Raw genomic sequence first — 16,415 nt, 5'->3', positions numbered from 1 at the left:
AGTAAAGATTACATACCTTGTTTTTAAAATAAACCTCAATTGGCAAAATGAAACCAGCATACCCAGATTCTTCTACTTTGTAAGGTGGATCTTTGCACACTGCAACATTAAAAAAAGAAAAAAAGTGAGATGAGATTAATAGGCAAAAAGACATTCTTCCTTTAAAAACAAGAAAAAAAAATCCCATCCTACCACCTACATCATTCTCAATTTTCACAGCCCTTTGCCAAGCCCCAGCTAACTCTCTGATTTGTTCTTTACTTCTTGTTCAGAATCTACAATAATAATATCCCTATGTAAATCAAATACATAAGTTATTTATTCAAATCTTGATGGGGGATAGTCCATCACAGTCAACCATGGTCATGAATGACTGGACTTTAGTGGTTATCACCCTGCTCTAACACTTTAGGGAAACTGAGGACAGCACCTTGTGACTGAAAGCTTGAAAACAACTATAAGTTACCTAGCAAACATATTATCTATGTCTAGTCTTTGATGGACATCACTCTACCCTAAACCCCTCAGTTCTCTGAGATATCCTAATTTCCGTACCAAAAGGTGGCAGGACCACCCTCCTTCCTTAGAAAAATCCCAAACCCAGTGTCTCCCAATGTTATTGGTGTTCATTAAGACTCATTATCCCCCATTACCCCCCAAAGGAATACTTACTGAAATACTGCAATACATACAAACACTTCAAATCTATTCACACCATAAGAATACATAAGAAACAATAAGGCTTTTGTATTCTTATGAAGAAAGACTTATTTAGACAAGACTATTTAGGCAAGCTCTTGGGAAATGAGAGAGATGCCCTAAGAAGCTAAATATGATTTCACCCCACTAAAATTTCCATTAAATCAAAATCAGTTGCAAGCCAACTGAGCTATTCTAGTTAAGACTGCATTCTGGTAGTAAGTATCACAAAGAATTAAAAATGTACATGTTGAACATCAAGGCCATATACCACATAGCACATAACCTGGTAGCCCAAGTCCACTTCAGCAGGGCTCCAGTCTGCCTTTTAAACCCTTCCTCCTTTTGGCACCCACCAATCCTCCTATGCTTCATTCAATTGCATCAATTCCCCCAAAACATGCCCAGTATTTCCCACCTATGCTCTGCCCTCTTTCCTTCCATCGCACTTTGATGCTACTCTTAGTATCCTCTGCTAGTTCAAATCTCAATTTCTTCACAAAGCCTTTCCAGACCACAGAGTACTATTCTCTCTTCTCCTTTTACCCTCCCAAAGAACTGTCTGAATCACTGATTTGACACTTAACAGACTTCCTTATTATCATATATTCAGGAACTTCATCTCTAATTCCCTTTCACTCCCCAAGGACAGAAACTTTTTTTAATTAATTTTTATTGGAGTATAATTGCTTTACAATGTTGTGTTAGTTTCTGCTGTACAGCAAAGTGAATCAGCTATACGTATACATATATCCCCTCTTTTTTTGGATTTCCTTCCTATTTAGGTCACCACAGAGCATTGAGCAGAGTTCCCTGGGCTATAGAGTAGGTTCTCATTAGTTATCTATTTTATACATAGTATCAGTAGTGTATATATGTCAATCCCAATCTCCCAATTCATAAGGACAGAAACATTTACTCAGGAACATAAGGAGTGTCAAGGGCTCACGCACACCTGGGTGTCAATCCGGAATCCACCTCGAACTAGCCAGGCTACCTCTGGAAATGTTACTCCAGTTTTCTGAACCTCAGGTGCCTTGCCTGGACAGTGTGAGAACTAAACAAGGTGATGTATGTAAAAGACACAGGATAGGTCCTGGAACACATCAAGAAGTGACAGAAGTAAGGCAGGAAATCTAACCTGTAAATACCCAATTGTCATGTAAACCTTTCGGATGAAAATAGAAAGGAGAAAACAAGTACAGAGCCCTGGATTTGGATTAGAAGACTCAGTTCCACAGCCCTGGACTAAGGATTCTCTAGACAGCTCTCTAGTTCTATTCCCTTTATTTTTTAATTTATTTTTAAGTTTTGGCTGCGTCGGGTCTTTGTGACTGCACGCGGGCTTTCTCCAGTTGCGGCGAGCGGGGGCTACTCTTCGTTGCGGTGCGCGGGCTTCTCATTGCGGTGGCTTCTCTTGCTGCAGAGCACGGGCTCTAGGTGTGCGGGCCTCAGTAGTCGTGGCATACGGGCTCAACAGTTGTGGCTCACAGGCTCCAGTAGTTGTGGCACACGGGCTTAGTTGCTCCGTGGCATGTGGGATCTTCCCGGACCAGGGCACCCTGCACTGGCAGGTGGATTCTTAACCACTGTGCCACCAGGGAAGCCCCCATTCCCTTTAAAAGAGAGAACACCATCTACACATTGTAAGCATGGCTATCAAGACTCAAGAAGATTATATATGTGGGGAAATACAAGTCTGAGGCATTTTTAATGCAGAGGATGATGATGATGTACTTGAAAATTGGTTAGACACTCTATGAATACAAATATGATTACAAAGAGGTATACTGAAGACAGGATTTTAACACTTGGCAGTCTCCTGTAGCCCACCTTAGGAAAATTTCCCCAAACTGACATCAGAAGAAGTAAATGATGATGAATGAGGCACCTCACCTGACCTTACAAGTTTCTCTAATAAAAAATGAAAAAGCAAAAGGACTCAGAGTGGCTTCATCCCTGCATCCATTGACCACCTGCCAACCTATCATGAATATTCAAATACCCTGAACACTGAGCAGAGTGCCACTAAATGCATGAGCACCCCACCCTAGCTAGAAAGATAGCATTACATCCATGACATTTCCAGGCTGCAGAGCCCCTTTTCAGAACAGCAGTTTCAGTGTCCAGGTTGCTTGGGATTAATCATGCCAATGCCATTCGAAGGAAGTTTATTCTGTGGGCTGCTGTACATGCCAGAGAAGTTGTAGCTGTTCCTCTATACACCCTTTTGTACAGTTCATTTTCTCTATTCTGCATGCAAAATGCTCCTATTATAGAAAACAGCTGTTAGTGAGCACATCTTATAGTTGAAGGTCTTAAATTTTTTCCCCACCCTTTAAAGGAAATGATCTGTTATGTATTACTATTCCAAAGAAGTCTAGTTTTATAAGAAACTGTTTACCAACTCATACCTCAATTATTTTTAAATGCAGTATTTTCATAAATAACAACGTCTGTTGAGCACCCTGAGTTCTCAATTAGAAGCAAACAATAGAAACATTTTATTCACAATAAACACGACAGAAAAGCAGTAGCAATGCAAATACAAACTTACAGTTCTAATCTGAAAAAAGGTCAAATTAGGAGAAGTAGTTTATTTATTCGACTGTTTTATAATCAGAATCATTAACATGAGTTTCTAACCTTAAGGATCTATTAAGATCTATGTAATAAAAGGCCAAATGTCATAAGTTACTGAAGGGATACCCATCTATAGGAAGCCATCACATTTTTTTAGGTGACAATAAAATGGGAGGATTCATATTCATTCTTTAAACTATGCACATTAATTCAGTAGAAATCACTGGGAACTCTTATTCCTGTCAAAATCCAGCCAAAATTCTGAGATGTTGGCTCTCTCAGAACGTCTCTCTGTTCCTCTTCCAAGCTTCTCTTGTTGCACTTATCAGGCAGCCTGATAAAGTTACCACCTCTCAGACTCCTCACTAGACTGAGCGACTTGAGGTCAGCAACCCCACCATTATTATCTGAGCACCGAATTGAATTTCTTAAAGATTTCTTAAAGATTCATGCCACTCTTGAGTTTGTGGTTAGCAGATGCAAACTAGTATATATAGGATGGATAAACAACAAGGTCCTACTGTATAGCACAGGGAACTATGTTCAGTATCCTGTGATAAACCATAATGGAAAAGAATATAAAAAACAATGTATGTATATGTATAACTGAATCACTTTGCTGTACAACAGAAATTAGCACAACACTGTGAATCAACTATACTTCAATTTAAAAAAAAAGGATTCATGCCACTCTTCACTGATCTACCATTGCTAAAGAAGTTGCTTTCTACAAGCAGCAATGATTTGACATTAGCCAGTCAAATTCTTCTCCAAACTCCCTACAAGCAAAATAATCTTTTAAAAATTGGTAGAGGTGATAGAAAGTGTTGCCACAGAGAAGTAGTCTCTTGAAAGCTGAGTATCTAATGTGGGACTGGTTCTAATTCTATAGTGCCAAATTTTAAGAAATTGAATTAACAAATTGGGCCAGAAGATCTCCAACATCATTTTGAAACTAACACTATAGAGCCATAAATAACATTTCCCTTTTCCTCTCCTTCTGCACATTACTACTCATGTACTCCAAGGCTCTAACTAGAAGACATTTTCAAAACTCCATGCATATCTACCCACAAACAACACCCAGAATTTAGGCCTGAGAGGAACAGACCAAAGTTTTCATAAATAATGAGTAGTTGGGCTTTTTTTCCCCCGCTAAAATAGCTTTTCAAAATAATAGGCACAATATAAACCCATATACATAGTATTTAGAATGATGTTAACTATATACATTGACCATTAATCTATTTAATTTTTAAGTTGAGTGGAAAATGTACAAAAAGAAGAAAAACACATGAAAAGGAAAAAAAGCCATGATTTGGTTAGCCTGGAATACGTCAAATCCTTACTTATTACCTGAGATTTTTAATATTAATCCTCTAGGAGAAAAAGGCTTGAAAAATAGCTATGCTTGATACAAAGAAATAAATGCTCCTTACATGAATAAACGAATTTGTGCTTATATAATGTTATATATACAATAAGTAAACTTAATTTATTAAAATATCTAATTTTTAGCACCAAAAACAAAAAACAAGAAAAAGAAAGAAAAGAACAAACTCCTCCAGATCCACAAGACCATCATGTAATAAGCTTTAGAAAATATCATTAGGCAACAGTTTTTTCCCAAATCCTTAGGAAAATAGCTGGCAGATTCCTCTCCAGAGCCTCTCTCCAGTCTATTTGCTTAGACACTAGACTTTACACACATCTGAATACTTTTGATAAGGACATGGCCCAGTTGCCCATTGATAATTATTGCTTTTACTTTATTTACAGTGCAGAGCCCTCCCACATGAAACTCTCTATATATACAGACTGGTTATTACCATGGCTCTGCGCCCAATGTCCCTTCTAGCTTCAGCATTTTGGACTCCTTCTCTTCCTGCTTCAGTTCCACCAAATCAGAGCCCCTAAGAAGAGTGAAGCAGGGTACTACATGGCCGTCTTGCTGCCCCTGTTCTGTGCGTCTGGAAGTCCAAAGACTAACATCTAGCAGTCTGGGCATCACCCTGCCACCGAACATGGCCCAGCCTTTACACTCCTGACATCTTGAAAAGAACAAAAATCAACAGTTGGATTTTATTTTTGTTTTTATAAGCTCACACATGCACGCACACACACCACACACACACACACACACATCACACACACACACAGAGATTCTGCCATTGCTTCTATTCAGCCCATTTCAAAACAGGTATTTCCAAATAACAAAAAATGCTTTCCCCCTTTGTGTCACTTCCTCATTTCCCTGAAAAAGGATTAAAGATAACATCGCGCAATTTTTGAATTGTATTGTTGAGTTGTTTTCACCTTGTTGACTTTTTTAAAAATTCAAATTCAATTGTGAAAATCTAATTGTTTCCTATGCAATAAAGAACTGTGGCCACACAAAATAACTGTCTAAATAACTTTCATAAAGTTACAAAGAAACAAACTAGATATAGTTAGCTAACTAGGCAGATGTAAAACACATGTCTACCTCCTCAGGATTCACCATTTAAGGACCAACTCAAACAGACCTCCTCGGGAGAGCCTTCTGTCAATACTCCAAAACAAAAATGGCACTGTCCCTCTTCTGGGTTCAACCTTTTTTCTCACTGATCCGATTAGCAAATCCTAATATATATGCTACTATCAAGCCCCATCCTCACCCTAGATTAAATCTGTGCTTTCCAAGGGCTAAGGTTGTATCTCAGGACTCTTTTCATCTCTGAACACAGCCCACCCTTTATGAAATTGAGTAGAATCAATGAAACGTAATTTTAGTATGACCTCAAAGGAAGAGATGGAGCAAGCCTGGCAGCTGACAAGAAATGCCTGGGTGGCAAACAGAAAGTATGAGCAAAAGGCATTAGGAAAGTAACAGCATAGTGGAACAGTCAGTATAAGAAGAAACACTGAAAATGATGAATAAAAAAACAGATAATATGGATAAAGTTTATACTTCTATAGAGAACTCGTACCATACACACTCAGAAACTCACATCGAAACTCAGGGAGGGTAAAAATGTATAACATATAAAAGAGGAATCATTAATTTTGAATGTTACACTAAACTCCTAGATTTGGAATAAGAGTTCAAGACTCCAAATTGGCTATGTTAGAAATCTTAATGATGATACATAAAAATGACTTCATTGGTTAGTAATTTGGAATCTTTATATATAGACTCAGAATATCCATGGCTCTCTCTCCAGGCAGTGGGGAAAAAGAGAGGATTTTTTTTTTTTACATGTATGCACGTTTTCAGTTTTAGAAGGAGTTGCGTCACTAGCTCATCTAGCTGAGGTTAAGTCAATACATTTCATCTGGAGAAAATATAACCATGATATTAAAATAAGACCACCTTCATAATCATTTCTTCAAGGAACACATACAAATAAGTCAACAAAATACAGCAAGTGCCCAAAACTATATAACATTACAAACTGTCAGGAAATATTAAATATAAGTCTTCAAGCTTACATCTTTCACTAAAATTCATAGCACTACCACCAACCTGTCCCAAGTTCCCTCAGTGTAACTCAGTATACAGCATTGCTTCAAATGATTGGCCTAGTGGAAATACATACCGGGCTAATCTGATAAGAAAGAGTAAACTTGTATCTTCAGAGAAAGTTCAACTTAGAGACAGACCTAATTTTTTTATTGAAAATTATTAAATTGAAAAATCTTAATATTTCTATCTTAAGGAGACCACCACTTTTTTTTTTTTTTTTTTTTTTGCGGTACGCGGGCCTCTCACTGTTGTGGCCTCTCCCGTTGCGGAGCACAGGCTCCGGACGCGCAGGCTCAGTGGCCATGGCTCACGGGCCCATCCGCTCCGCGGCATGTGGGATCTTCCCGGACCGGGGCACGAACCCATGTCCCCTGCATCATCAGGCGGACTCTCAACCACTGCGCCATCAGGGAAGCCCGAGACCACCACTTTTACAGTTAAACCTTGGGCAAAATATTTTTCAGAATACCATATTTCATTAGGTCCATCTGGAAAAGCAACGTTAGCTACATGGAAAATGGTCTTCTGGGGAAATAACTAAGATCCTTCCAATATTTGGCAGGAGCATCTTCATTTCAGTGTGTACTACTACATCAAAAAAATTGGTCATCAGAACTGTTGGTGGGAATGTAAACTGGTGCAGCCACTGTGGAAAACAGTATGCAGGTTCCTTCAAAAACTAAAAATAGAACTACCATATGATCCAGCAATTCCAACCCTAGGTATATATCCAAAGAAAACAAAACCACTAATTGGAAAAGATACATGCACACCAATGTTCACAACAGCATTATTTACAATAGCCAAGATATGGAAGCAGCCTGAGTGTCCATCAACAGATGAATGGATAAAGAAGATGTGGCATATATATATACTGGAATACTACTCAGCCATAAAAAAGAATGAAACTTTGCTATTTGCAGCAACATGGATGGACCTGGAGGGTATTATGCTTGCTGAAATAAGTCAGACAGAGAAAGACAAATACTGTATGTTATCACCTATATGTGGAATCTAAAATAGAAAACGAATGAATATAACAAAACAGAAACAGACTCACAGATACAGAGAACAAACCTGTGGTTACCAGTGGGGAGAGAAAAGGGGGAAGGGGCTTGATAAGGGTATGGGATTAAGAGGTACAAACTGCTATGTATAAAATAAATGTATGCATAGAAGCTATAAGGAGATATTGTATAGCACAGGGAATATAGCCAATATTTTGTAATAACTTTAAATGGAGTATAATCTATAAAAGTTCTGAATCACTATGTTGTACATCTGAAACTAATACTGCTTTTCATTACTTAATCAAATATATAAAGAGCCATTGAAGAATCTCACTTCCTAAAATAATCCCCTCATGATTTCCGGAATAGCAGAAGTCAACAACCCTTGGGATAGTCCTCTGGCATCAAAGTTTTACCCAGTTTTATCCCAGGTTTTACAGTTGGCCCTGCTATCACTAAGACTGATACTGCTTTTTGTTTAGAGGAAAAAAGGGAATATAATGTCTTCATTTATAAAATGATCCTATCTTCTCAATAATATTACCCTAATTAATTCAATTCAACAGGCACTATATAATCATAGGGCTACAAAGATAAGGTGGAATCTTGCTCTCAAGCAGATGACAGTCTAGCCAAAGACACTGTCCTCTAAGTGCAGGTTCTATTCTAGGGACATGAGATAGAGCGATAAACACAGCTGACATGGCCCCTGCACTTATTAACCTTATGTCCACTGTTAGGAGGCAGGGAGGGTGAGGAGGAGAGAAGAAAGAATACGCATACAAGAAAATATCGAGAAACTATTAAGTGCTACAATGAAAATACAGCAGGCTGACATGAGGGAAATGGGAGAGTTCCTCTTTACTTTTTAGATGAATACACCCTCCCTGAGAAGGTGACATTTAAGCTGAGACCTCAAAATAAAAAAGGAGCAGGGTATGTGTTGGCCAGGCAGGAAAAAAGTGCTATTTATGTTGCTTACAGAGACAGATGTGTAAACAACCGAAAGAAAGCCTGCCTTTATACCTGCCTCCAGGGCTGCTTAGCCCCTTACCCGGATTTTCCTCTCTAGCTGAGGTGAAGGCTACTTCCTCCTTCCCGAACATTTTCTCCCATCCTGAATTCACCATTTAACACTCACATAGGTTTGGCTCTTATGACCTCACAATCTCATTTCTCAAATCTTAAATTCTCCCAATGCTACAAACTCCCAAGAAAACACTTTGCATCTACTTACAAAATCTTCGTTATGATTCTTCATCATGAAGGTTTTTTAGGTAGATATAATTCTTGGGAATTGTATAACCTAATCTTAAGTAAGAGATTTTTTTTTTAAGTATGTCCCTTGAAATAGAGTTCCTAAACACAGTACAGAAGGAAGCATCTGGACTAAGGAACGTCAACCCCCCAAAAGAAGTGGATTTTAAGTGCAATTTGAGAAAAAGAAAGATCACAATTGTAAAGCTACCTACTCAAGGGGAGGGAAACAGTGTTGCAAGGGAAAAAACTACATGGGTCAAGGAGGAAAGGAAGAATACAAAAGTGATAACGCTCAAAATATTAGAATACAGAGGTTACGATTTCCTCAAACACTTTATATTAAAGGGATATTTTTCAGCTTAATTGTCTTCTTTTAATAAGTGCACAATGTGTAAGAGCCACTTTTAAATGTGGTACACCCACCTCTTCTTGCATAGCATGCAATTTTTAATACTCGCCCTTTAAGTATTCAATGCAGAGGATTACGAATTGGTGTTACACACAAGAGAGCTATCAACTGCATTAGGGTGACAGAAGTGGCAATGTGTTATAAAATAAGTAAATATAATCAATTAAAGTTAAGACTCATTTTCTATTGAATTTGAAAAAAAATACAGTAGCCTAAAAGATCACCTCAAACTAACTTCACAGAAACATCAAAAGATAATCATGCAAAAAAAGGTCAATGATCCAATTTTTCCCTTCTCAATTTTTGCTTTATTCCCTTTTCAGTAGGGGGGAAAAAATGCTTCCAGGGAAGGGATCAAAACTGTTCTAACTTTAGAGAAAGAGCTAAAAATAAGATTCCTTTTCAACATCGTGTGGACTCTACTTCGTTTTTTCTGTTTGGCATTTTGGCACAGAGGTAGCCTATCCTAAGTATCCTAATTGATTTAAGCTCCATTAGATATTCCAAATGAAGACAGAATGAGGGTGATACTGATATGATGGCAACTGTTTAGACATAGTGCATACAAGAATGTGGTTCCTGTTCAGTCTGACAATCTTTCAATCTTCCCAAATAAACCAAGGAAAATTCTGTCTCTCCACTCTCCTAAAGCAAGGGTTTTCAGACTGTGTTCCAGAAAACCCTACACCCCAGCAGTGTGTATTGCTTTTACAAAAGCAATAGGGTGCTTGCCCCAAACAATGAAAATGTAAATAGCCTAAGGACCAATCCTGAGTTTCAGATACAGGATTAGGGTCCCTTCAGATTATGTGAAAAAAAAAGTAAGCCACTGCTAAAATAAAGTCTGACACTACTGCTCAAAAGTACATTATAAAAATTTAACTATATCATTAAAGTAAATCTACTTTCACAGAGTATGATTTTTTGCTTGCACCTGCTGAACACAGAAGTGATCTACTGTTTTCTGTCTGTCCTGACTATAAAAGTGAGCTACACTGATTTCTCACTGAGATTTGCAGTTCTGGTATGTCTTTTTGTTTGTTTGTTTGTTTTTTGCGGTATGCGGGCCTCTCACTGTTGTGGCCCCTCCCGCTGCAGAGCACAGGCTCTGGATGCGCAGGCTCAGCGGCCATGGCTCGTGGGCCCAGCCGCTCCGCGGCATGTGGGATCTTCCCGGACCGGGGCACAAACCCGTGTCCCCTGCATCGGCAGGCGGACTCTCAACCACTGCGCCACCAGGGAAGCCCTCTGGTATGTCTTTGAGCTAAACAGAGACAGGGAGCAAGAGGGGAAAACCAGCTGCTACTCTTCTTATGGGGTCAAATGTTACAAAATACCCTCCGATTATCAAATGCAGTGCTAATTGCATGGTACCTCTCATGGCCTCTGAATTCCAGGAATTATTTAATAGGGGGAAATAGTACAAATATAAAAGAAAGAGAAATCAGAACAAACACAAAAACCATTAATAGTCAATATTATAGGTGGGAACTCACAAACTGAAAAGCTTAGGGAACAAACCAGGGAGAAGCAAAGAGGGAGTCAGTCATTGGGTTTCATTGTTGTGTGGTTAAAGAAAGCAGGTCTGGGGAGTTCCCTGGCGGTCCAGTGGTTAGGACTCTGCTCTTTCACTGCTGTGGCCCAGGTTTGATCCCTGGTCGGGTAACTAAGATCCTGCGAGGTGCAGCCAAAAGAAAAAAAAGAAAGCAGGTATGATATTGTCAAAAGGAGGAAGAAATTTTTAATGAGTAGTAATGATTCTAGGAAAAGATTATAGTCCAAGCAGGAGTATGAGAGAAACATTCCACTGAATGGGTAACTGAAGTAGGTACTTCTTCGTGGTTCTTTTCAATCTCGAGATACAATACCAAGGAAACAAGTTTTCTAGGAGGAAGGTAAAGAAACAGGACATTGGTAAAGAATTTAGGAGCCAAGGGCTAGCTAGCAGCTTTAATCTTATTTGGGAATAACAGAGAATCACTTACTCTTTTAAGAATAGAAATGAAGGTATCCAAATAATGCCCAAGGCACACTGACTATTGCTCCAAATAAGCCAAGGAAAAGGGGAAGTGCAGAAATTAAGACTGAATATGAAGAAAGAGGAGGAAAAAGAGGCTGCAAGTTAAGATGATCCCAGAAATTACTACTGTATCCCAAATATAAGTGTGAGAATTCTCAAGTACATGGAATTCTCAGGTTTACCGTGGGAAGTGTAAAAATGTTTGCTAACTTAAAGCAAAGCCCCTTGAAAACTTCAGTTTAGTGGTAGGCGTCATTTTCTGACAGGAAATTATGTGTAATGTGGAAGCAGAAGAGCTTAGAGGTCGAGAGCCAGGGGTTTTGAGAACCCCTTGGTTCAAATCCCACCTTGGACACTGGCATAATACATCCTATTCTCTCGGTTATAAAATGGAGCTAATGCTATTACCTATATCATACCATTCATTAAGCTTTAAGAGGTCATCCACCACGCTAAAGGCATAAATGAGATAATCCCTATAAAGCTTGAGAACACTTTCTGGAAACTAGAAATCATCTACTAATCTAACAGTAGTCAAACACAAACCATAAACATTAGAGAACTTCTTTTGAACTTTCCCCCAAATCTGTCCAAAGAACAGATTTAAATTTACATACTTACCCTCAGTTTAATTAAGCATTCTTCTATCTGGTTTTATTTTTGGCCTTAGGGATTCTTGACAGGGATATATGAAAAAGTAAAATATTCTTCACTTTAGAATTCTTTTGGCTCAACCCACCACTAAAAGTACTAGCCGGTGGTTCACAAAGTCAGCCCACCTTCAAACTCATGAAGCCCAAACTAGCGCATATTATGAAAAAGCTGTAAATAAAGTTTCCAAGGTTATGTATTATAAAGCAGTAACTGAAATACTGCAATAAAACAAACCAACAGAAAATAGAAATGCAATCTGAATTTGAGTCCTGTGGGGTAGTAACAGATAAATTAGCAAGGAATCAAGAGACGTGGTCCTGGCTCCATTTCTACCACAAATTTGCCATCTGACCTTTGGAGAGTCCCTTTCACCACTCACCCCAGAGGCAGCTTCTAGATCTACAATTCTGTTATTCCAAAGACAAGTCATACGTGCCACTTCTAACTTGAAGGCAAATGCATTTTGTTTTTTAGGATCTTCATTTAAGCATAAAACAACTATCAGCTAAAATACCACATCTGCTATAACACAGTCAGGAAATTGGGACAAAACAAAATAACAGAAACAAAACAAAGATTCAGAATCACACTTGAATTTTTAAAAATGTTTCACGGTAAGTGCTTTTTAGAAGAGAATTTAATTTTTATTAGGCCAGTAAATAAATAAATACTGAATTTCTTTAACAGAGGCTGCCCACACACAAAAAAAAAATTCTATAAATTAGATTTTCATTTTCTTGTTTCCATTCTGATTATGAAGTCAGATTAAATCTACTGAGTGAGACCCTGTTTTACCTGTATAAATCAAACTAGAAATTTGATTCCTCGGGAAATTGATATAATTTAGTGATAGTACCGTATCAGCTCAAGTATTAAGGAATGAAACATCAGAACATACTGGCAGCATTTGTGAGAAACACCATGCTTTTAAAAAGCTAAAGTAAAAAATTAAACCAACTGTTTGCACATTAGGCATAGCACATTATGTAAAAAACCCTTGAGTGTTCTGATTTTACTATATACTGCACTTGTAAAACCCTTGTTCTTAATCACACTGAAACATATTACATTGCTTTTTAAATAGAATGCACCCTGCCATAATGCACTCAATCTTAATAGTATTCCAGAACAGCATGCCCATATGAAAGATAGGTTGATGAATAGGTTTATGTCCTATTCAAGGAGATGAAACAGCTCAATAGAAAGATTAAATAAGGCTCCTGCCAGTGGCTGAATCTTAAAGTCAAAGAGAAGAACACAACTCAAACCAAATGTTACAGGCAAAGGTCAAACAAGAGAATAATTAAGACCCGAACTTGAAGAGCTAGCTAATGTTCGCTCATTCAGTGTAAATCAGAAGAAAAATTACTCCTCTGAAAGTGTGACTGTAATAATTTTCAGAGTCAATTCCAAAAGATACGTTATAAAACTGAATGAAGGTGAACTAAGTCCCAAAATAACCTTTAGAGGGAACCACTTCTATTATGAAACTATTGGACCTTAAGTGGAAAATTCACTTTAAGATCCTACTGTCATATCATACTTTAAAAATTTATTCTAGATTTATTAAGTATCAAATATTAATAGAAATATGAATTTTGCTAAGAGCCTTTCAATTAATTTTTGTAGAACTCTATTATAACCCAATTCATTTATATAAAAAGAAAAGAAAATTTATAAAGAATAAGCCAGGAATTTATGTTTCCAGGGTATTTTTTTGTTTGTTGACTTTATTGTCCCACCACTAGTCCCAACCAATTTTAACAGGAGATTTAACTAAATGGATGAACATATTTCTCTCTATGTACACACACCACCTATAGAATGGAAATACAAGCTATAAGAAAATCTGGGAAGTATAAAACAGTGCTAAAACAATAGGAAAAAGAAAATCTGCTTATCATGCTAGTGAATATTTTGGAGCTATTGTAATCCCACCTGGAGAAAAGCCTAGTTTATTGAAATTTATCATGGGACAACAGGTACATCTGTGTTTTTTAAAAATCATTCTCTTCATGTACTGTCATATCCTATTTTGAAAACCCACTATCTAACTTAGTTTCTCTTCCAAATAGCCACATTTGTGGACGTGTCACTGATATCACCTAATAAACTATGTAAGTCATATGAATTAATATACACATACCCCTATGATACCCATGGACTAAATACAATCAACCAGAAAGAATAGCAAGAAATCAAATAAGCTTTCCTTACTCTATCAATTTCTTTTCCTTGTTATTCTATTTTCATGAAGAAATGCTGGTAGATAAACTCTAAATCCATCTGACTGCAGTTTGGGCTCAGGGAGGGTCGAAACTAAACAACAGAACTTGAAATATCACAGGAAGAAGTTTTTAATATTTTATAATGATGATTTATTTATAAATAAATGCATTTGTTCTCCTACATACTCCCACCCAAATAAGCATATCATACACTGTAAATAAGTCATTTGCTTTCCTACTTATGACAAAGAGCAGTAAGATATTTAAAAACAGCAAATTTCAAATAATTTCCTCCTCAGAGATAACAATAAAGGTATGATTTATTTAACACCTTTCACCAAGTCCCTGAAAGATCACTGATGTCAAATAAATCCATAACATAAGGAAATAAGTAGTGCAAGTCCTTTTTACAGATGGAATATGACAACTTAAGCAATTTACCCAGAGGTCAGGGAGCTAATTACTGGCATTCAATCAATAGATATTTATTAATGGCTTCTATGCCCAGCACTCTGTGCTGGATGCTTGGATGAAAAGTATTTTCTTCTTTTTGCTTATTTGTAGCTTCTCATTTTTCTACAAAAAAACAAAAATTCTTACTTGTATAATAAAAGAAAAATGTTTAAAACAATGTGATGCTGAATGAATTTGGAGAAGAACAAGGTTTCTGGAATTCAAAACATTAGGAAAGTAAGAAAAAGTGAGATTAAGGTTTCCCACCTGTGTGTACTTCCACCATACACCTTTTCCTATGAAAAAAACACGATACATTAGTAGTTGAATTTTATAAAGAAACCTAATTTAGACTAGCAAATCTGTGTTCTCTGCCTGGCTCTGACATTTCCTAGCTGGAGTAACTAACTTTAGGCAAATTACTTAACTTCTTTCTACCTCAGATTCTTCTGTCCATAAAAGTTTAAAAGGCATCACTGTGTAGACCCAATGTAATATATAAGCAGTTATGAGAAAGTCATTTTATAAATGCTAAATTCCTATGGAACGTTGGTCTTAACACATGACTATTTTGCCAACAGTTAAGCATATTTTCACTAATAGGGACAAAGGAAAGGTGTCATTCAGACAAAATTTCTGACAAACCAAGAGTTCGGTGTTAGAGATATTAAAACACAGCCTCTGCCCTTACGAGTATCTCCCACCATTTCATGGATGGGTCTAGGACTCTAGCAGGATGTGGATATTATGCCCCTGCCAACAACGTAGCAGGGAAGATAAAGACCTTAAAACAAAAATTTTTTAAACAGATTAGGATAACATGATTCTGCTAGACTATTAAAATGAATGATATAAATTTGGAAGTTTCTTAATTAATTTTATGTTTAATTTGGAAGTTAGTTAATGATTAATGATATGAAGGGTATAAATTTGGAAGTTTTTGAATTCTTTTACCAATATAGCTTACTTGGACTTCATATCTTATGAAATGCTTTTGTTATCTCTCCATGGCTTTAACCCTACTTTCACTTAGATAGTGTGTATGGCTGTCAAAATAAATGTTTCTTGAGATTTGTTTTGATATTAAAAACTCAGATACCATTTAACTCTATTAGGATTTTCAGTTTGCCTTAAATTTGTTGAGATAAGATAAACTATATTAATAAGTTAATATGCAAAATTTTCAAATCATCAATAGATTTCCTGGGGTGAGTTAATCTGGGATGGTTCCCATTACCACCATGGTCTAATTATTTCCAACGAGTGTGCTGCTGGCCATTCATTCATTCCTTTCATAAACACTGCACACATTACATACCATGACTAAAAATGCAAGCATGAAAAACTGAGAATTTATCCTTAAAGAAATCATAAGCTAGGCATTTTCTATCCAGATACTTTTGATCCAAATTAAGAATTTCAATTAACTGCCCATCCCCAGGTTGCAGTATTAAATGAATGAAAGTGCCAAGTGTCTAGTAGCAATAGTTGAACATTCCGGATAGAACAAACTTTAGGATGGTTTGAAACTAACCATATATGTAAGCATATGCATGTTTTAATGCAACAGCTCTTAACCAAAAAAACCAAAAAA

At 37.1% G+C, this 16,415-nt stretch overlaps 1 protein-coding gene across 3 annotated transcripts in view; it reads right to left on the bottom strand.

The window, feature by feature from the left end:
• MLLT3 (MLLT3 super elongation complex subunit) overlaps window positions 1–16,415 on the bottom strand; it is a 259,804-nt gene that overhangs the window by 116,629 nt on the left and 126,760 nt on the right. For all 3 annotated transcript variants that reach the window (XM_082612398.1, XM_082612400.1, XM_082612399.1), the window contains exon 3: window positions 17–99. In XM_082612398.1, the coding sequence (XP_082468524.1) occupies window positions 17–99 (83 nt within the window). The remainder of the gene's footprint in view (window positions 1–16; window positions 100–16,415) is intronic.

The sequence above is a fragment of the Mesoplodon mirus genome (genome assembly GCF_964341445.2).
Source record: "Mesoplodon mirus genome assembly, chromosome: 1".
Classification (NCBI taxonomy): Eukaryota; Metazoa; Chordata; class Mammalia; order Artiodactyla; family Ziphiidae; genus Mesoplodon; species Mesoplodon mirus.
The sequence above is the reverse complement of the archived record's forward strand: the minus strand, read 5'-3'. Positions and strand labels throughout refer to the sequence as shown.